The 23,150-nt window shown below is 39.5% G+C and overlaps 1 protein-coding gene across 2 annotated transcripts in view; it reads left to right on the plus strand.

Moving 5' to 3' along the window:
* Positions 1 to 23,150, plus strand: part of LOC139756896 (SH3KBP1-binding protein 1) — a 90,406-nt gene that overhangs the window by 19,911 nt on the left and 47,345 nt on the right. The window contains exons 2-8 of one of the 2 annotated variants that reach the window (XM_071676795.1): positions 243 to 440; positions 1,001 to 1,116; positions 1,296 to 1,592; positions 2,661 to 2,843; positions 11,070 to 11,163; positions 19,160 to 19,174; positions 20,756 to 20,952. In XM_071676795.1, coding sequence (XP_071532896.1) covers positions 243 to 440; positions 1,001 to 1,116; positions 1,296 to 1,592; positions 2,661 to 2,843; positions 11,070 to 11,163; positions 19,160 to 19,174; positions 20,756 to 20,952 — 1,100 coding nt within the window. The remainder of the gene's footprint in view (positions 1 to 242; positions 441 to 1,000; positions 1,117 to 1,295; positions 1,593 to 2,660; positions 2,844 to 11,069; positions 11,164 to 19,159; positions 19,175 to 20,755; positions 20,953 to 23,150) is intronic. The other variant, XM_071676804.1, reaches the window with a different exon arrangement.

Consider the following 23,150-nt stretch of genomic DNA (forward strand, 5'->3'; position numbering starts at 1 on the left):
TATCATCAGCGAACAACAACTGACTCACTTCCCAAGCTCTCTCATCCCCAACAGACTTCATACTTGCCCCTCTTTCCAAAACTCTTGCATTCACCTCCCTAACAACCCCATCCATAAACAAATTAAACAACCATGGAGACATCACACACCCCTGCCGCAAACCTACATTCACTGAGAACCATATCTCTGCAATTTTGATTTTCATGAATGATAGATATATTTGCATTTTTATGTACTTCCAGATTCAGCACATCCAGACACACTCTCACATGGGTCCCTGATACTTTCTTCACATCTTTATTGTCTGGGCGAATCTCGACCCTCAGAGATGAATCTGGAGCCATATTCATTGATCGTGACCCATCATTGTTCAGCATCATCCTCAATTATCTTCGAACTCGGGATCTTAACATGTCCGTTGTTGACATCAATGCCCTAAGGTACAGTACAGCTGCAAAGACTGGTTAGCAGGAAGGGTAGTGGTGGATCAAGTATCTTAACTTTGGTTATTGGTTGACTGTCATAACAATTAGAGTAAAAAGTTTGACACAGGTAGGATATCAAAAATCCTTAGAACCAAGCAATGTTTGGATGTTGAAATTCTATGGATTTTAGAAATACATGGGCCACCAATTGTGGTCTGGATATTTTGTAGCCTTAACAGAGTGTTTTGTGTACCTAATGTAGGTTCTAAATGTTATATTTTTGTGATATATGTAAATATATACTGTATAAATCACTTCACAGTTATCTTGAATGTCTGGAATGGTTCATTTTAGGAGTTTCAGTGTAGCCATTGAATCCAAAGAACAAGCATCTGGTCTCATAGACAATTTGATTGTTGAAGGAGGGTAAATGTCCATATATGCATCTCATTTTGAGAGTTTATGTAGGGCTATAAAATTGCACCAAGTCAGTGCTGTATCAGATGCTTGTAGGGATTTGTTTGTGTGCTGTAACATATTTTCAACTACATTTTCTATCTGATCATACCCTCTAGGCATGAAGCAGAGTTCTATGGCATTGCTCCCTTAGTGAAGCGATTAATGTTATGCCAGGATTTGCATCACTCATCATGTGGAGATGTTCTGTTCTGTGGATACTTATCACCTCCAAGTAAGCTTTGTTGACACTTTTTAACCATAAAGTATAGTAGTTAGAGATGGAAAGTTTCATTTGGAGATTTCTGTCCATTTTACATTTACTACATATAGCCAGAGAGTGATACTGACGTGTTTTTACAGTTTTTATAATCCATAAAAAATTTGTTGTATACACAGTATATCTTATTACAGGCATTCCAATCCAAGAACCCCCAGCTTCAACTTCAGAGTCTCGTGATGGACAGAATAGACTACCAAGCAGTGTTAACAGCAGCTGTCAGAACAATGGCAATCATAACAATAGCAATAGTAATAACAGTAATAACAACAGTGCATCTGGAGGTATAGTGCGTTTACCAGAGGCACCAGTAGCAAGTGGTGGGATTCCAGGTCCTGGTGGAGGGGGACCAGTAGCAGTCCCAAGACCAGGGCATTCTCGTAACTCTTCTCTTGATATGCGCCATAACCAACCTCAGCTAGTTGGACAGGGTAAGTTCTTTATTGGTATGTAAATTTATCATATAACAATTGATGAAAAGGAAGATCTATGTTTTTTGAGTTTGCTGTGCATTAGGTAGAAATAGTTGGAAGAAACATTTGTTAGGAGCCTCTGAAAACACTGTGCTGGAATTAACCTCTGCCAGTGGCTTGTTAGGGTGAGGCACTAAAGGCTAATAAAATGCAATTTTGTTCCTCAGTTATGAAGAATCTTTTGCCGTGGCCACCCCCTTTGGGAGTTCCCATAGGGAACAAGTGACAGAGATATAGATAGATAATTAGGCTCTGTGTTTTGATTGCACCAAACATGATAAGGAAATACATTCCATGTAATCAACCTTATATGCAAAGTAATCAAATTATACCTATTTCATCCAAATATGATTACTAATGCAAATATGATGGCCTGATATTGGTAGCATACATCAGAAATACATTGTGCACAGACTCTTGCTGTGTTGCCAAAGCCTGCCAGTACTGTAAATGACTTTAGTTTTATTGTTATGGGATATATGAGAATGTGTTGAGCACTTATTAGTGGAGGCTGCTACAGGGAAGCAAAATGTTGATTTTTTTCTGTGGAATGAAACTATTCGCTAAATAAACTGTGTACTCTTCTTACTGGTCATGTATACCTGGTGCTTAAAGTTTTCTCTCATTGATGAAGTATATTTAGAGAATGTGAAGCAGTCTACAAGTCAATGAGTTAGCTGTGATGAAGTCTCACCTTAGCCAGATTTCTTAAAGACATACAGCTGACTTCCAGCCTATATACATTTGAATCTGAATCTTGAGCATTGTTTGAGTTAGCCTTCTATCAAGCTGAGAGCTATGACTGACATCCAATCCCAATTTGAAAATTCATACTTGACTAATTAAAGTTGAGAGTAATATGATGAATCTGGAAAATTCAGCCAACATAGTAGATATCTCCCAGAAGAGATTTAGGCAAAACATCTTAGTGCTTGTAAGAGTTTTTTCCTTCATTTTAAGGTCAAATACAGGCTATGGATAAGACTGTACTTCAACATGTAGTTTCCTCTTTTTTTCATACCATAGGTCTGCACAATGGTGTGTATCCGGGTCACATATCACGCAGCTCAAGTGATCTTCGTAGTCATGCAGCAAGGTCACACTCAAGAACACCCTCCATGGATCTCAGGCATTCACGTAATTCATCAGCTGACCTCAACAAGTTTTTCAAGAATGAAATCAGTGTTTTGAACAGCATAGGACCTCCAGGTATATTAAAATATGGCTTTTTTTTCCTCTCTTCAAATCATGTCTTATGTTGACAATGATCAGGCAGTATTAAGTAATCATTCTCATGATGTACTTTTAACGTTACAATCATTTTTTACCAGATTTTTCAGCTCTGGACTGAGTCCTTTGATTATCAAAAAGCTCACAAGCAAGGGGAGGGAGGAGATTATAGAGGGGCTCCTTAATGAAATACATCTTAAATGTAAGTTTTTATTGTGGTCTAGTAAGGAATAAAAGAGCAGTGGTTGTGAAAAGACCAGATATCTCGGATCATATGTTTTTTGGAGTGATGCCAAGTTCAGCTAGATAAAATAGTTAATGATATCTTATACAAAGACTAGTTAACAAAGAGATAATGTGTGTAACTTATATAGAATGAGTAAAGAAGTTTATGAAAGAAAACTGAAAACGAGTGTATCAGTGAATGAAAACAAATTTTGTATTACTAATGGGCAACTCTGTCAGCTGAGGTGAATGCCAACCAACCGAGAATTTTCTGGATAGAATTTTTTTTTCTTTTTCTTTTTTTCCTTACCCCTAGGGATAGGGGAGAAAGAATACTTTCCACGTATTCATAGAAGGCAACTAAAAGGGGAGGGAATGGGGGGGGGGGGCTGAAAATCCTCCCCTCTCATTTTTAATCTTCCAAAAGAAGGAACAGAGAAGAGGGCCAAGTGAGGATATTCCCTCAAAGGCTCAGTCCTTTGTTCTTAACGCTACCTCACTGACACGGGAATAGTGAATAGTATGAAAAAAAAAAGATTGTTTTTCTATGGGGTTCATAAGCCTAAAGTTGGTTTAGATAATATGAGTTAATAAGAATGAAGGTTTGTTGAATGTGTTTGATGATAGAGTGGCAGATATAGGGTGTTTTGGTCGAGGTGGTGTGCAAAGTGAGAGGGTTAGGGAAAATGATTTGGTAAACAGAGAAGAGGTAGTGAAAGCTTTGCGGAAGATGAAAGCCGGCAAGGCAGCAGGTTTGGATGGTATTGCAGTGGAATTTATTAAAAAAGGGAGTGACTGTATTGTTGACTGGTTGGTAAGGTTATTTAATGTATGTATGACTCATGGTGAGGTGCCTGAGGATTGGCGGAATGCGTGCATAGTGCCATTGTACAAAGGCAAAGGGGATAAGAGTGAGTGCTCAAATTACAGAGGTATAAGTTTGTTGAGTATTCCTGGTAAATTATATGGGAGGGTATTGATTGAGAGGGTGAAGGCATGTACAGAGCATCAGATTGGGGAAGAGCAGTGTGGTTTCAGAAGTGGTAGAGGATGTGTGGATCAGGTGTTTGCTTTGAAGAATGTATGTGAGAAATACTTAGAAAAGCAAATGGATTTGTATGTAGCATTTATGGATCTGGAGAAGGCATATGATAGAGTTGATAGAGATGCTCTGTGGAAGGTATTAAGAATATATGGTGTGGGAGGAAAGTTGTTAGAAGCAGTGAAAAGTTTTTATCGAGGATGTAAGGCATGTGTACGTGTAGGAAGAGAGGAAAGTGATTGGTTCTCAGTGAATGTAGGTTTGCGGCAGGGGTGTGTGATGTCTCCATGGTTGTTTAATTTGTTTATGGATGGGGTTGTTAGGGAGGTAAATGCAAGAGTTTTGGAAAGAGGGGCAAGTATGAAGTCTGTTGGGGATGAGAGAGCTTGGGAAGTGAGTCAGTTGTTGTTCGCTGATGATACAGCGCTGGTGTGAGAAACTGCAGAAGCTGGTGACTGAGTTTGGAAAAGTGTGTGGAAGAAGAAAGTTAAGAGTAAATGTGAATAAGAGCAAGGTTATTAGGTACAGTAGGGTTGAGGGTCAAGTCAATTGGGAGGTGAGTTTGAATGGAGAAAAACTGGAGGAAGTGAAGTGTTTTAGATATCTGGGAGTGGATCTGGCAGCGGATGGAACCATGGAAGCGGAAGTGGATCATAGGGTGGGGGAGGGGGCGAAAATCCTGGGGGCCTTGAAGAATGTGTGGAAGTCGAGAACATTATCTCGGAAAGCAAAAATGGGTATGTTTGAAGGAATAGTGGTTCCAACAATGTTTTATGGTTGCGAGGCGTGGGCTATGGATAGAGTTGTGCGCAGGAGGATGGATGTGCTGGAAATGAGATGTTTGAGGACAATGTGTGGTGTGAGGTGGTTTGATCGAGTGAGTAACGTAAGGGTAAGAGAGATGTGTGGAAATAAAAAGAGCGTGGTTGAGAGAGCAGAAGAGGGTGTTTTGAAGTGGTTTGGGCACATGGAGAGGATGAGCGAGGAAAGATTGACCAAGAGGATATATGTGTCGGAGGTGGAGGGAACAAGGAGAAGAGGGAGACCAAATTGGAGGTGGAAAGATGGAGTGAAAAAGATTTTGTGTGATCGGGGCCTGAACATGCAGGAGGGTGAAAGGAGGGCAAGGAATAGAGTGAATTGGAGCGATGTGGTATACCGGGGTTGACGTGCTGTCAGTGGATTGAAGCAGGGCATATGAAGCGTCTGGGGTAAACCATGGAAAACTGTGTAGGTATGTACATTTGCGTGTGTGGACGTATGTATATACATGTGTATGGGGGGGGGTTGGGCCATTTCTTTCATCTGTTTCCTTGCGCTACCTCGCAAACGCGGGAGACAGCGACAAAGTATAATAAAAAAAATAAAAAAAGAATGTAGAGTTTTAAAGTTTTAAGTGAGACTGCTCAATATCTTTAAAGTGAAGCTAAAAGACTGAAAACTAGCTGTGCCAAGAGCCAAGCTAGACAAGAATTTTGAGTTTTGTTAATCAAAAATTAATTCTATCAAAGAATGGCACCACAGTCAGACAGTCATTAATTAGATCTATAAGGAAGAGGCTAGTGGCTTACAATGAATGAAGGAATAAAGGATGGAAACCAAAGACCATTAGCCTGGGAAAATCATTGAAATTATTGAGAACAGGGTCAAAAGCTACACAGTTGGAGGAGGAAGTAAGGAAACTGAGGCTTTTGAAAATTGTCATCAGATGGGAGAAGAAATTGGGACAAAAAACATCACAGGGCATGAACACAGAATTGAATCAGTTGAGGAAATTCAAAAAAGAATGTAACCAGAGGTAAGAAAGCACAATAAGTGAAAGGTATCAGGAGATTGGGTCTTAAGAGTTATATCTGGATGTTCTTAGGATAAATAGATGAGGAAATACCCATAACATATTAACCAGTGGCTAGTGATAATAGAGGGTAGGGATCAGTAGCAAAACCTGACACTAATAAACAGAGCATTGTGCCTGCCATCATTGAACAAAAACCTGGGAAACATTGAAACAGGGTTTTTGTTTTCCCCAGGTTAGCAAGGTGGCACCAGGAACAGACAAAGAAAGGCTACATCTATTCTCTAGCTGTCATGTGTAATGCATAGAAACCACTGATCCCTATCCACAACCAGGCCCCACAATCCTTTCCATGGTTTACCTCAAACGTTTCCCACACCCTGTTTCAGTCCATTCACAGCACATTGACCTCTGTATTCTAGCTACATCATCCCCATTCATTTTATCTAGTGCATACCTTTCACCCTCTTGCATGTTCAGGAATATTAATTAACCATAACAAATAATGTATACAATCATAAATATGAAGGAACAATCAAAATGGTACTTGAGGCAGTGAAACACAGACATCTCAAAGATGCTAAAGTACAAATAATTGAGGATTTCAGTTACAGTATAAAGAGACAGACTGGGGAAATTGTTTAATGAATATTCCTAGTAAGTTCTATGGGAGAGTGGTGATTGAAAGGGTAATGGCATGCACATAGTATCAGATTAACTCTGTGGGCAGAGATACACTGTTGGTCCAGGGTTATGGTAAATGTCACCAGCTTGCATTAGTAGCTGTAAGATGACAATTGGACCATCTCCTCCCAGTTGTGAAAAAAAGTGTGTGAATGTGTAAAGTGTTTAGGGAATAGCTGATATGTATGGAAGAAATTGGAATGATATGGTATACCAGGATTGACATACCATCAATGGACTGAAACAACATTTGAAACATCAAGAGTGAACCATGAAAAGGTCTGTGGGACCTGGATAAGGATAGGGAGCTGTGGTTTTGGTGCATTACACATGACTGCTAGAGAATAGATTTGAGATAGAAATGTTATTGGACTCTACCTGCTTGAGGGTAATTCACAAGTGAAAAGTCACCTTTGGCAAGGCTGTATCATCAAAAAGTTTCTCATTCCAGAGAAGTCTACGTTTTGTTGCTATTGGAAGTAGCACAGCCTTAGGCTGCAGGAGCCTTTAGAAAGGTGCTGGGTGTCACCAGGACTCTTTCATAGAAATTGTCATGGGGTAACTATGAATAAATAGATAAGATAATATTTTCTTTATTTCATACATGTTTGCTATTTCTCACATGAGCCAGGTAGCATCCAGAACAGATGACTGAGTCTTAGAGGAAAAATGTCCTGCATGACTCCATTGTCTTTTCCTTCTTCTGGAATGTAATGATAGAGGGTAGGATTTCCAGCCCCCCATTCCTGCCCATCTTATTCACCATCTGTGACATGCAGAGATCCTCCCAAACAGTCCCACCTCACCAAGCTCAGCACTCAATTCTGTGTGATAGCTCTAAACCACCTCTTACCCAAACCATTCCTTAACTAACCCTCTGTCCTCAAGTAGAAATGAAATGCTCGCACTGAATCGCACTTCAGCAACCTGTACTCACAGCTCCCCCTTCCCCAACAAATTTTTTGAGGGAATAATTGGTATACATGGGGTGTTCAGTGTTGTAAATGGAAATGGTGAAGAGCTTGTAGATTTATGTGCTGAAAAAGGACTGATGATTGGGAATACCTGGTTTAAAAAGCGAGATATACATAAGTATACCTATGTAAGTAGGAGAGATGGCCAGAGAGCGTTATTGGATTACGTGTTAATTGACAGGCGTGTGAAAGAGAGACTTTTGGATGTTAATGTGCTAAGAGGTGCAACTGGAGGGATGTCTGATCATTATCTTGTGGAGGCTAAGGTGAAGATTTGTATGGGTTTTCAGAAAAGAAGAGTGAATGTTGGGGTGAAGAGGGTGGTGAGAGTAAGTGAGCTTGGGAAGGAGACCTGTGTGAGGAAGTACCAGGAGAGACCGAGTACAGAATGGAAAAAGGTGAGAACAATGGAAGTAAGGGGAGTGGGGGAGGAATGGGATGTATTTAGGGAATCAGTGATGGATTGCGCAAAAGATGCTTGTGGCATGAGAAGAGTGGGAGGTGGGTTGATTAGAAAGGGTAGTGAGTGGTGGGATGAAGAAGTAAGAGTATTAGTGAAAGAGAAGAGAGAGGCATTTGGACGATTTTTGCAGGGAAAAAATGCAATTGATTGGGAGATGTATAAAAGAAAGAGACAGGAGGTCAAGAGAAAGGTGCAAGAGGTGAAAAAAAGGGCAAATGAGAGTTGGGGTGAGAGAGTATCATTAAATTTTAGGGAGAATAAAAAGATGTTCTGGAAGGAGGTAAATAAAGTGCGTAAGACAAGGGAGCAAATGGGAACTTCAGTGAAGGGCGCAAATGGGGAGGTGATAACAAGTAGTGGTGATGTGAGAAGGAGATGGAGTGAGTATTTTGAAGGTTTGTTGAATGTGTTTGATGATAGAATGGCAGATATAGGGTGTTTTGGTCGAAGTGGTGTGCAAAGTGAGAGGGTTAGGGAGAATGATTTTGTGAACAGAGAAGGGGTAGTAATAGCTTTGCGGAAGATGAAAGCTGGCAAGGCAGCGGGTTTGGATGGTATTGTGGTGGAATTTATTAAAAAAGGGGGTGACTGTATTGTTGACTGGTTGGTAAGGTTATTTAATGTATGTATGACTCATGGTGGGGTGCCTGAGGATTAGCGGAATGCTTGCATAGTGCCATTGTACAAAGGCAAAGGGGATAAAAGTGAGTGCTCAAATTACAGAGGTATAAGTTTGTTGAGTATTCCTGGGAAATTATATAGGAGGGTATTGATTGAGAGGGTGAAGGCATGTACAGAGCATCAGATTAGGGAAGAGAAGTGTGGTTTCAGAAGTGGTAGAGGATGTGTGGATCAGGTGTTTGCTTTGAAGAATATATGTGAGAAATACTTAGAAAAGCAAATGGATTTGTATGTAGCATTTATGGATCTGGAGAAGGCATATGATAGAGTTGATAGAGATGCTCTGTGGAGGGTATTAAGAATATATGGTGTGGGAGGCAAGTTGTTAGAAGCAGTGAAAAGTTTTTATCAAGGATGTAAGGCATGTGTACGTGTAGGAAGAGAGGATAGTGATTGGTTCTCAGTGAATGTTGGTTTGCGGCAGGGGTGTGTGATGTCTCCATGGTTGTTTAATTTGTTTATGGATGGGGTTGTTAGGGAGGAGAATGCAAGAGTTTTGGAAAGAGGGGTAAGTATGCAGTCTGTTGTGGATGAGAGAGCTTGGGAAGTGAGTCGGTTGTTGTTTGCTGATGATACAGCGCTGGTGGCTGATTCATGTGAGAAACTGCAGAAGCTGGTGACTGAGTTTGGTAAAGTGTGTGAAAGAAAGCTGAGAGGAAATGTGAATAAGAGCAAGGTTATTAGGTACAGAAGGGTTGAGGGACAAGTCAATTGGGAGGTAAGTTTGAATGGAGAAAAACTAGAGGAAGTGAAGTGTTTTAGATATCTGGGAGTGGATTTGGCAGCGGATGGAACCATGGAAGCGGAAGTGAATCATAGGGTGGGGGAGGGGGCGAAAGTTCTGGTTGCGTTGAAGAATGTGTGGAAGTCGAGAACGTTGTCTTTGAAAGCAAAAATGGGTATGTTTGAAAGAATAGTGGTTCCAACAATGATATATGGTTGCGAGGATTGGGCTGTAGATAGAGTTGTGTGGGGAAGGGTGGATGTGCTGGAAATGAGATGTTTGAGAACAATATGGTTTGATCAAATAAGTAATGAGAGAGTAAGAGAGATGTGTGGTAATAAAAAGAGTGTGGTTAAGAGAGCAGGAGAGGGTGTTTTGAAATGGTTTGGTCACATGGAACGAATGAGTGAGGAAAGATTGACCAAGAGGATATATGTGTCAGAGGTGGAGGGAACGAGGATAAGTGGGAGACCAAATTGGAGGTGGAAAGATGGAGTGAAAAAGATTTTGAGTGATCAGGGCCTGAACATGCAGGAGAGTAAAAGGCATGCGAGAAATAGAGTGAATTGGAACGATGTAGTATACCGGGTTCGATGTGCTGTCAATGGATTGAACCAGGGCATGTGAAACATCTGGGGTAAACCATGGAAAGTTCTGTAGGGCCTAGATGTGGAAAGGGAGCTGTGGTTTCGGTGCATTATACATGACGGCTAGAGACTGAGTGTGAACGAATGTGGCCTTTGTTGTCTTTTCCTAGCACTACCTCGCGCACATGCGGGGAGAGGGGGTTGTTATTTTATGTGTGGCGGGGTGGCAACGGGAATGAATAAGGGCAGACAGTACAAATTATGTACATGTGTATATATGTATATGTCTCTGTGTATATATATGTATACATTGAGATGTATAGGTATGTATATGTGCGTGTGTGGACGTTTATGTATATACATGTGTATGTGGGTGCGTTTGGCCATTTTTTCGTCTGTTTCCTTGCGCTATGTCGCTAACGCGGGAGACAGCGACAAAGTATAATAAAAAAAATAAGAATTACACCCTGAAATGGCATAACAAGTACTAAACATTCGACCTTCCTACTCAGTCTTAAAGTCCAACCCAGCAGAAGCCATCCTTCCAAAAGAAGCATAAGTTACGCTTTTCTGTCTACACCTTAGACATCACCAATCCTTACAACATTACAGTCCCCATTTTATATTATCCCATGACTCTTCATGTCCACAAAGTAGCTACCACAACGAAGTTACTGAGCATTCAACAGTCATTTGTCATGCACTCTCTACACATAGATGCACACACATCATTACACTTAGGGAACTGTGATCCCAACTGCAGGTTGTGGTCAGCTTCCTGAGCACTGTGGGAGTCCCATACAGAAAGAATGAACTCCTAGGGCGGGAAATAAGTAAGTGTATATGTTCACATATATTTTGCATATATGAGAGCCATGATTAGGAAATTCAGTTGCCCATTTTGTCTCATCTACAGTATGAAAAAAGAAGGAACATTCTGTCCATTTCTGCAGTGTGTATTATCATCTGTATTCAACAACATCTTGATGCTGTAATCTTTGCATATTCTAATTAAGTTTCTTTTCTCTAGGGTCAAGTTGGGTGGATCCCTTACGTGTTCGGATGGTCAAGGCACATCACAACTGGATTTTGGTTGCATATGCGCATTTTGTCACCTGCTATAGGTAGGATTTATATAATATTTTAGTAAGTGTTTATAATCTTTTCCGTTAGTTTTTTCAAATGCAGTATTAGCTATAATTGTGTGTATTTATTCATTAATACTTTAACATGCGCCTATGGAAAGAATTGCTATATAGATGTTCTTTTTTATTGATAATACTTTTTTTTTTTTTACATTGGAAGCTCCAGTCAAGGACAAAGGTCCTCTTCAAGGCTGGTTAATTGAAATGTAAATAGATTAATGAAAGGGAAAAATAAGAGATAAGGAGAGTATTTAAAGATCATGGAAGAAGTGAAAAACCTGCCTTTTAAAATGTGCCTGCCAGATCATAGTTGTTGGGGAAGATGAGAGAGTAGAGTGCCAAAGCTTCGAGTGTAGGGAAAGAAACAGCTCACCCATGAGTTGTCAATGGTCACGCAACAGTCATGTAACACAGCAGCTTGCCAAGTTTTGCCTGGTCTAACTAGTGGTGGGGGCACACAAGTAGCCAGCTCCTGGGAGCAAAGACCAAAGTAATACATGTAGAATAGGGAAAGTGGACCTACAGTGCAGTGTATGGCAAGCAGGTCAAGTTTTGAAGTTATTCTGGGATAATTTGTACATCTAACTACTTTCAGCTAAACACTGTCTGGTAAGTATGCAGAGCTAAAGGCAACCCGGATGTGAAAGCAGTACTCCATACAAAAAAGAGGTCAATCTTTTGTATAAACAGAGCAATTGTTTGGAAGAAAAGAAATTTGTTATGTAATTAGGACTCCCAGTTTCTTAAGAGGCAGATTTAGCTATTTCCACAACATCAGGTGTCCAAGAGAAAGTAGATGCTGCAGTAATGCCAAGTATGTTCACTGGATCAGGAGGTGTAATTACAGAACCATCAATGGAGAGAGAAAAGTTGTGAGGAATTTTTAATAGAGAGAAGGGTAGAAACTAGGTATTGGAGTCATTAAATATAACCAGACATCATCAATGAGATATCCTGTCCAAGTCTGTTTATTGAGGAAGGTGTGTTGAGACGAGATGCAGATCAAATGTGAGAAGAACAAGCAGAATTGTAGAATTTGGAGGTGTGCAGCATTAAGTCATCAGTGTATGAGTGCATTTGGTTATTTGAGGAAAGGAGGAAAATGTTGATAATAAGAAAAAAAAAATGTAGGTAACAGGACAGAACCTTGAGGGACACCGCTGTTGATGGAGAATGGGAGAGAGGCTGATCCATCAACAACCACAGTGATAGATCAGCCAGGGAGGGAAGCCAAAAGAGGGGAGCTTAGAGATGAGACCCCAGTGCCACACCCTGTCAGAAGCTATAGATATGTCAAGGGCAACTACATAGCATTAACCAGAATTTTTCAGGGATGATGACCAGACATAAGTAAGATGGAAAAGAATATCACCAATGGATCTTGCCTTATAGAAGCCATACTGGTGATCAGAGAGAAGACTGAAATTCAAGAAGTCTGAGGATATAGGAGTTGAGGAAATGGTAGATGTCAAAGTAACACTGATAGTTAGAGGGGTTAAAAGAGTCGCATCTTTTAAGGATGGGATGTGCCAATGCATGCTCCCAAGAAGAAGGAAAAGTTCTGGTTTTTAAATAGAAGCAGAACAGATGAACAAGCACAGTTGCAACTTTATAGGCACACTCTTTCGGTACTTAGGGATGGATGCCATCAGGTCTATCAGCCTTGCTTGTGTCAGTAGAGAGAGTTTGAAAAGAGATTATGGGAACGGGCGTGTATTAGTAAGAGGGGTGTTAGGGGACAAAGGAATGTTAGAGTCATCCAAGATAGAGTAAGAGGAGAAATGGGAACCAAAGAAATAGAAATTTTTGGGTATGTTTGAAGGAATAGTCATTCCAACAATGTTATATGGTTGCGAGGCATGGGCTATAGTTAGAGTTGTGTGGAGGAGGGTGGATGTGCTGGACATTAATGACATGTTTGAGGACAATATGTGGTGTAAGGTGGTTTGATTGAGTAAGTAATAATAGGGTAAGAGAGATGTGTGGTAATAAAGAGAGTGTGGTTGAGAGAGCAGGAGAGGGTGTTTTGAAATGGTTTAGTTACATGGAAAGAATGAGTGAGGAAAGATTGACAAGAGGATATATGTGTCAGGGGTGGAGGGAACGAGGAGAAGTGGGAGACCAAATTGGAGGTGGAAAGATGGAGTGAAAAAGATTTTGAGTGATCGGGGCCTGAACATGCAGGAGGGTGAAAGGCATGCAAAGAATAAAGTGAATTGGAACGATGTGGTATACCGGGGTCGACGTGCTGTCAGTGGATTGAACCAGGGCATGTGAAGCGTCTGAGGTAAACCATGGAAAGTTGTGTGGGGCCTGGATGTGGAAAGGGAGCTGTGGTTTCAGTGCATTATACATGACAGCTAGAGACTGAGTGTGAACGAATGGGGCCTTTGTTGTCTTTTCCTAGCGCTACCTCGCGCACATGCTGGAGGAGGGGGTTGTTATTTCATGTGTGGCGTGGTGGCGATGAGAATGAATAAAGGCAGACAGTATGAATTATATACATGTGTATATATGTATATGTCTTTGTGTGTATATATATGTATAAGTTGAGATGTATAGGTATGTATATTTGCGTGTGTGGACATGTATGTATATACATGTGTATGTGGGTGGGTTGGGCCATTCTTTTGTCTGTTTCCTTGCACTATGTCGCTAACGTGGGAGACAGCGACAAAACAAATACTTGTATACATATTAATGATTCACAATTTCATGCACCTTTGCAGGGTAGCAAGTCCACCCAAAGACAATTGGGCTATGCTGGAGAAATGGGGACCAAAAAATGAAAATTTATAGAAATATACTTGGAGATAGGGGAGAAAGAATACTTCCCATGCATTCCCACATGTCGTAGATGGCAATTAAAGGAATGGGAGTTGGAACTAGAGACCCTCTCTTCCTTGCATTTTAACTTTCTAAAATGGGAAACAGGAGTCATGTGGGGAGTGCTCATCCTCCTTGAAGGCTCAGATTGGGGTGTCTGAATGTGTGTGGATGTAACTAAGATGAGAAAAAAGGAGAGATAGGTAGTATGTTTGAGGAAAGGGACCCGGATGTTTTGGCTTTGAGTGAAATGAAGCTCAAGGGTAATGGGGAAGAGTGGTTTGGGAATGTCTTGGGAGTAAAGTCAGAGTTGGTGAGAGGACAAGAGCAAAAGAAGGAGTAGCACTACTCTTGAAGTAGAAGTTGTGGGAGTATGTGATAGAGTGTAATAAAGTAAACTCTAGATTGATATGGGTAAAACTGAAAGTGGATGGAGAGAGATGGGGGATTATTGGTGCCTATGCACCTGGTCATGAGAAGAAAGATCATGAGAAGCAAGTGTTTTAGGAGCAGCTGAATGAGTGTGTTAGCAGCTTTGATGCACAAGACCAGGTTATAGTGATGGGTGATTTGAATGCATAGGTGAGTAATGTGGCAGTTAAGGGTATAATTGGTGTACATGGGGTGTTCAGTGTTGTAAATGGAAATGGTGAAGAGCTTGTAGATTTGTGTGCTGAAAAAGGATTGGTGATTGGGAATACCTGGTTTAAAAAGAGAGATATACATAAGTTTACATATGTAAGTAAGAGAGAATGCTAGAGAGCGTTACTGGATTACATGTTAATTGATAGGCGTGTTAAAGAGAGACTTTTGGATGTTAATGTGCTGAGAGGGGCAACTGGAGGAATGTCTGATCTTTACCTTGTGGAGGCTGAGGTGAAGATTTGTAGAGGTTTTCAGAAAAGAAGAGAGAATGTTGGTGTGAAGAGACTGGTGAGAGTAAATGAGCTTGGAAAGGAGACCTTGTGTGAGGAGGTACCAGGAGAGACTGAGTGCAGAATGGAAAAAGGTGAGAGCAAATGATGTAGGGGAGTGAGGGAGGAATGGGATATATTTAGAGAAGCAGTGATGGCTTGTGCAAAAGATGCTTGTGGCATGAGAAAGGTGAGAGGCGGACATTTTAGGAAGGGTAGTGAATGGTGGGATGAAGAAGTAATATTGTTAGTGAAAGAGAAGAGAGGCGTTTGGAAAATTTTTGCAGGGAAGTAGTGCAAATGACAGGGAGATGTATGAAAGAAAGAGGCAGGAGGTCAAGAGAAAGGTGCAAGGGGTGAAAAAGAGGGCAAATGAGAGTTAGGGTGAGAGGATATAGGGAGAATAAAAAGATGTTTGTTTACTTTGTTTATGGATGGGGGGCTGTTAGGGAGATGAATGCAAGAGTTTTGGAGAGTGGGGTAAGTATCCAGTCTGTTGTGGATGAGAGGGCTTGGAAAGTGAGTCAGTTTTTGTTCGCTGATGATACTGCACTAGTGGCTGATTCAAATAAGAAACTGCAGAAGTTGGTGACTGAGTTTGGTATAGTGTGTGAAAGAAGAAAGCTGAGAGTAGATGTGAATAAGAGCAAGGTTAATAGGTTCAGTAGAGTTGAAGGACAAGTAAATTGGTAGGTAAGTTTGAATGGAGAAAAATTGGAGGAAGTGAAGTGTTTTAGATATCTGGGAGTGGATTTGGCTGCGGATGGAACCATGGAAGCAGAAGTGAGTCACAGGGTGGGGAGGGGGCGAAGGTTCTGGGAACATTGAAGAATGTGTGGAAGGCAAGGATGTTACCTTAGAAAGCAAAAATGGGTATATTTGAAGGAATAGTGGTTCCAACAATGTTATATGGTTGTGAGGCATGGGCAATAGATAGGGTTGTTCGGAGGAGGGTGGATGTGTTGGAAATGAAATGTTTGAGGACAGTATGTGGTGTGAGGTGGTTTGATCGAGTAAGTAATGAAAGGGTAAGAGAGATGTGTGGTAATAAAAAGAGTGTGGTTGAGATAGCAGAAGAGAGTGTATTGAAATGGTTTGGTCACATAGAGAGAATGAGTGAGGAAAGATTGATAAAGAGGATATATGTGTCAAAGGTGTAGGGAACAAGGAGAAGTGGGATACTAAATTGGAGGTGGAAGGATGGAGTGAAAAAGATTTTGAGTGATTGGGGCGTGAACATACAGGAGGGTGAAAGGCGTGCAAGGAATAGAGTGAATTGGAACACTGCAGTATACTGGAGTCAACATGCTATCAGTGGATTGAATCAGGGCATGTGAAGTACCTGGGGTAAACCAGGGAAATTTTGTGGGGCTTGGATGTGGAAAGGGAGCTGTTGTTTCAGTTCATTGCACATGACAGCTAGAATCTGAGTGTGGACGAATGTGGTCTTTGTTGTCCTACTCCTAGTTCCTAGCGCTACCTCTCGCACATGCAGGGAGAGGGTGGGGTGTCATTTCATGTGTGGCGGGGTAGTGGCAGGAATGGATGAAGGCAGCATATATGAATATGTGCATGTGTATATATTTATATGTCTGTGTATGTATATGTATGTATATGTTGAAATGTATAGGTATGTATATGTGCGTGTGTGGGTGTTTTTGTATATACATGTGTATGTGGATGGGTTGGCCCATTCTTTTGTCTATTTCCTTGCGCAACCTCGCTAGCGCGGAAGACAGCGACAAAGTATGATAAATAAATAGATAATAAAAAGATGTTTTGGAAGGAGGTAAATACAGTGCGTAAAACAAGAGAACAAATGGGAACCGGTGAAGGGGACTAATGGGGAGGTATTAACAAGTAATGGTGAAGTAAGAAGGAGATGGAGCGAATATTTTGAAGGTTTGTTGAATGTGTTTGATGATAGAGTGGCAGATATAGGATGTTTTGGTCGAGGTGGTGTGTGAAGTGAGAGGGGTCAGGAAGAATGGTCTGATCAATTGAGAAGAGGTAGTGAAAGCTTTGCGGAAGATGAAAGCTGGCAAGGCGGCATGTTTGGATGGTATTGCAGTGGAATTTATTGAAAAAGGGGTGACTTTGTTGTTGACTGGTTGGTAAGGATATTCAGTGTATGCATGGATCTTGGGGAAGTGCCTGAGGATTGGCAGAATGCATGCATATTGCCATTGTACAAAGGCAAAGGGGATAAAGGTGAGTGTTCAAATTACAGAGGTATAAATTTGTTGAGTATTCCTGGGAAAGTATATGGGAGGGTATTGATTGAGAGCATAAAGGCATGTACAGTGCATCAGATTGGGGAAGAGCGGTATGGTTTCAGAAGCAGTAGAGGATGTGTGGATCAGGTGTTTGCTTTGAAGAATGTATGTGAGAAATACTTAGAAAAACAGATGGAGTTGAATGTAGCATTTATGGATCTGGAGAAGGCATATGATAGGGTTGATAGAGATGCTCTGTGGAAGGTATTAAGAGTATATGGTGTGGAGGTAAGCTGCTAGAAGCAGTTAAAATTTTTTATCAAGGATGCAAGGCATGTGTACGTGTAGGAAGAGAGGAAAGTGTTTGGTTCCCAGTGAATGTCAGTTTGCGGCTGGGGTGCATGATGTCTCCATGGTTGTTTGATTTGTTTAAGGATAGGGTTGTTAGAGAGGTGAATGCAAGAGTTTTGGAGAGAGGGGGCAAGTATGCAGTCTGTTGTGGATGAGAGGGCTTGGGAAGTGAGTCAGTAGTTGTTCTCTGATGATACAGCGCTGGTGGCTGATTCGAGTGAGAAACTGCAGAAGTTGGTGACTGAGTTAGGTAAAGTGTGTGAAAGAAGAAAGCTGAGAGTAAATGTGAATAAGAGGAAGATTCTTAGGTACAGTAGGGTTGAGGGACAAGTCAATTGGGAGGTAAGTTTGAATGGAGAAGAACTGAAGGGAGCGAAGTGTTTTAGACATCTGGAGTGGATATAGCTGTGGATGGAACCATGAAAGTGTAAGTGAGTCACATGGTGGGGGAGGGGGTGAAGATTCTTGGAGTATTGAAGAATGTGTGGAAGGCAAGAATGTAATCTCAGAGAGCAAAAATGGGTATGTTTGAAGGAATAGTGGTTCCAACAATGTTATATGGTGGCGAGGCATAGGCTATAGACAGGGTTGTGCAGAGGAGGGTGGATGTGTTGGAAATGAAATGTTTGAGGACAGTATGTGGTGTGAGATGGTTTGATCGAGTAAGTAATGAGAGGGTAAGAGAGATGTGTGGTAATAAAAAGAGTGTGGTTGAGAGAGCAGAAGAGGGTGTATTGAAATGGTTTGGTCACATAAAGAGAATGAGTGAGGAAAGATTGACAAAGAGGATATATATGTCAGAGGTGGAGGGAACGAGTAGAAGCGGGAGACCAAATTGGAGGTGGAAGGATGGAGTGGAAAAAATTTTGAGCGATCAGCATGCGGGGGGGGGGTGCCATTTCCTGTGTGGTGGGGTGGCGACGGGAATGGATGAAAGTAGCAAGTATGAATATGTACATGTGTATATATGTATATGTCTGTGTATGTTTATGTATGTATACATTGAAATGTATAGGTATGTATGTGCTTGGGCATCTATGTGTATGTGTATGTGGATGGGTTGGGCCATTCTTTCATCTGTTTCCTTGCACTGTCTTGCTAATGCAGGAGACAGCGATTAAGTAAAATATAAAAATTACTTGTATACATATTAGTGATTCACAATTTCATGTATCTTTGCAGGGTAGCAAGTCCACCTCAAGGAAATTGGGCTATGCTGCCCCTTTGCCAGCTTTCAAGGCTGGGACTCTGATTTTTGTAAAATCAGTTGCCATAAATGGTTTGTGCTTACATGCACTTTCTTCATCCCTTGCAGATGGGAATGTGATTAATTATGGTAGTTTGTGATGGTTGAGGGATGCCTCACTAGTTATAGCCAGCGGGAACAATCGTGAATGAAACTGAAGAACTAAGGGGAAATGAGAATATTTGGGGAAATAGAAAAATGATGCTCAGAGAACTAGTATGATGCCAGAGAATGTATAACAGATCACCAAGTGATGTCATATAAATGTATCAGAAGAAAAATGCCCCCTAACCTTCTCCTGTAAGAGCTTCCATAGGCAGTTAAGAAATTAGTTTAATACTTGATATTCATATATTTTATTACTTTTTCTCACATATCTATATATATATATCTAACATTTCTATTACATGCTTTCCTTAAAGTGCTGTCAACCGCTGGTGAGTAGATATTACTGCAGTATATTTGTCACCACACACTGCACATGGGAAAGGAAAAAAGTTTATGTTTTTCATCTCCAGTAATCCCTCTAACTGAATAAACACTCAGGGGAAAGGGTACTTGTTAAGTTTTAAGCATAAAGTTGGAGCTCTCTTCATTTACTGAAAATGTACATATTTATTGTACTTTAGTTAACTGCATTGCAAATCAGTACAAACTTAGAGATAAAGCAAAATTCTGAAGTCATTATGTTAACTATGAATGTATTTGTCTAATTTGATAAATCCCAAAGATATGTTATAGTCTCTAGTTGATATCACACTTATAGAGTTGACAGGTAATTTAAAAAGAATTACATCAGGGATAGCACACACAAACAGTGGTTAAAGCCAATATCCAATGCAAATTAAGTGATGTGAAAAGCAATGCTTCTCCTTATTGAACAGCATCATGATTTTTCATTACAATGTATTGAACGAATTCTTTTTTGAGATATATTCACCTACAGAAACGATTGGAATTTCTTTGTCTTGTATTGTTGCTCCTACTTTTGAAATTGATGTCTTGATGAAAGCATGTTGAATTGATTATTTGTAAACTTATACATTTTTTCAAATGCTCATTACCTTAGGTCAAAAGTGCTTCATGAGGAGGGAATGTGTTGGTGAGGTGAGTGTGGATCTTAGACCTGCTCCAGAGTTGGTTGATGTGGATCTCGTGGTTCATTGTGTTGAGGAAGGAGTCTGAGTTTTCACTTTGCTTTTCATTGACTTGGTTAATGATGGTGTTTTTTAGAATTTGGATTTATGTCATTTCTGTTGAAGGTGAAGGGTTTTTATCTAAGCTTATATCTTTGCTTTATGAAGTCTGTAACTTTTGGGGAGAAATTTAGGTTACATTTCTTCCTATGTCCATGTGGTATAAGCTTTTTCCTGGTTTGGTTGATTTTGATATATTGTGAGACTGCATTATTTAGGGATGGAAAATCACCTATACCGAAGCTCTGGAGCTGTGTTCTAGTGGTTGTGTAGGTGGGATGCACCAGATGGAATGTAATCAGGGGGGGCCATGTTGTGTTATCAGGATAGTCAGGGAGTCAAAGGATAGTCCATGTAATGTGCTTCAAGTGGTCTTGATGTGCAATACAGATATGCAAAAGGTAATGTCTGGCAAGGTTGGCTGTTGGAGGTGGCAGGGTAGAAGTCTGGTTAGTTGGTCCAATAATTTGAAGATATTTAAAGGATGCGGTCAGTTTATGAGTATGTCAGGGGTATCAGTCTGGGTCTGCAGTTGGGAAGTGTATCTGCAAAAGCACACTTACTCATATATATATATGAATATACACACTGATACAAATTGTCAAACTTTTCCAAATAGAATTAGCTTTATGATTTATGAGCTTTAGATTTTATGTAATAAATGCCTTTTATATATGAAAATTAATGTGATTCATGGTGAATTGGTAGTGTGTTCACATTACTTACTGTTTTACAATTTCATTGGAGTTTATCTTGTAAACTGATTAAACATTGCATTAGATTTATGGATTCTAAATGTTAGCATATAATCGTGACTTTCAGGAATAAAGACAGCACTGGTTGGCAACTGGCTTTCACGTCTCCATACATTGACCAGTTAATTGAACGTGCAGCCCTCAATGCCAAACTCTCCCCTCCAAGTCAGGGTGGAGAAGCAGGACAGAAGATGCTTGCTATATCTTATGCTTCACATATACGACTCTGGGGTATCTCAGAGGACGGTGCTAGGAATGATATTGGTTAGTCACTATTTTTTTCTGTTCTCTTTCATATCACATTGTTTGTATTGAGTCTGGGTTTTCATAAATTTTGATTTGTGATTATCAGTTAAGTGCTCAGAAGCTAAAATATGGGTGCACATAGGTTACTAAATTATGTAGCAGGGAATTAATTTCCAGTTACATTTCAGTAAAGTACGAAAATGGTAATGTCCTTTTTTTCTACTTTTGTCATCAAGGCAGAAAAAATGAAGAAAAATGTAATAATGTAATTATGCTCTGACTTGCAGGATGGATAAATTTCCTTAAGTGTAACAGATTTCTTGCTTTAATTGATGAAAGAATTATATAGAACAAGAAAAAATTGAAGAGTTAGATTCAGAGGAATGCTAAGCTGCCCTGCATTGCCATATCATGAGGATTCATCAAAAGCATTTTATACATAATATCAAAATGCATCTTTAATTATATTTATTCTTTTATGATGCATAAAATGTACTCATAATGATGAACAAATTGTAAGAGGTGCAAAAACATTAAGGGCCAGATTTATAGGAATCCTAAACAGCCCTGCAATGCTGACTTATGAACATGTCAAAATCTTTATATATTATTATTGTTTTTTTTATTTATTTATTTATTCATTCATTTTACTTGATCACTGTTTCCTGCATCAGCAAGGTAGCACCAGGATACAGATGAAGAAAGACCCATCCACTCATACACACACATATATACATTTTTTTCCATACATATTTGCCTTATCCTGCATTAGCAAGATAGCGTTAAAAGCAGAGGAGTGAGCCTTAGAGGGTATATCCTCACTTGGTCCACCTCTCCGTTCCTTCTTATGGAAAATTATTAACAGGAAAGTAGGATTTCCAGCCCCCTGCTCCCTCCCCTTTTAGTCGCCTTCTACGACACACAGGGAATACGTGGGAAGTATTCTTTCTCCCCTATCCCCAGGGATAACGTATATACATACATGCACATATACATATGAACATATATACATATACATACACATGCACAACCATATACATATATACACATGTACATATTCATACTCACTTGCCTTCATCCATTCCAGGCACCGCCCTGTCCCACAGGAAACAGTATTGCCACTCAGTGCATCAACGATGAAATTTAAATATTAATTACTCAACTAATTATACCAATTTTTAGATTTTGACAACAGATTCGTATTCAGCATACATAAAAGTATCTATGCTGAAAATTTCGAGAAAATTTTTTCTTTTCTATTTTTTAAAAAAAAAATCAGATTTTCAGCTTCCTCAGATTTTAATGAAAATTTATGTATAGATGTATAGATGTTATTTTATATGGTATTTAAGTATTTTGTGTCAAAATACAGTAATTCATGATATTAATCGGTTAATTACCACCTGGACTAATTATGATAAAGATTAAATGCTAATTACTCTAGTAATTATACGAATTTTTATATTTTGACCACAGATTCGTATTTAGCATACATAAACGTATCTATGCTGAAAACTTGATGATCAGTTTTTTCAAAAAAATAATTTTTTTTGCTCAGATTTTCAACTTCCTTAGACTTTAATGAAAATTTGTGTATAAATGTTATTTTATATGGGATTTAAGTATTCTGAGTCAAAAGACTGTAATTCATGATATTAACCGGTTAATTACCACCTGGACTGATTATGATAAAAATTAAATGCTAATTACTCGAGTAATTATACGAATTTTTAGATTTTGACCACAGATTCATATTCAGCATACATAAACGTATCCATGCTGAAAATTTGAAGAAAATCTATGTTTTCAAAAAAAACATCAAGAAAAATCCAAGGCATTTGCATTTTTTTTGCTCAGATTTTCAACTTCCTTAGATTTTAATGAAAATTTGTGTATAGATGTTATTTTATATGGGATTTAAGTATTTTGAGTCAAAAGACTGTAATTGACGATATTAACCGTTTAATTATAATTAGCACCTGGACTAATTAAGATGAAATTTGAATATTAATTACTCGACTAATTATACTAATTTTTAGATTTTGACAGCAGATTCGTATTCAGCATATATAAAAGTATCTATGCTGAAAATTTCAAGAAAATCTATTTTTTTCAAAAAAATCAAGAAAAATTCAAGGCTATCGCCTTGCATTTTTTTTTCTTTTTTTGGCTCAGATTTTCAACTTCCTTAGATCTTAATGAAAATTTGTGTATAG

Source organism: Panulirus ornatus, chromosome 2 (assembly GCF_036320965.1).
Source record: "Panulirus ornatus isolate Po-2019 chromosome 2, ASM3632096v1, whole genome shotgun sequence".
NCBI classification, from domain to species: Eukaryota; Metazoa; Arthropoda; class Malacostraca; order Decapoda; family Palinuridae; genus Panulirus; species Panulirus ornatus.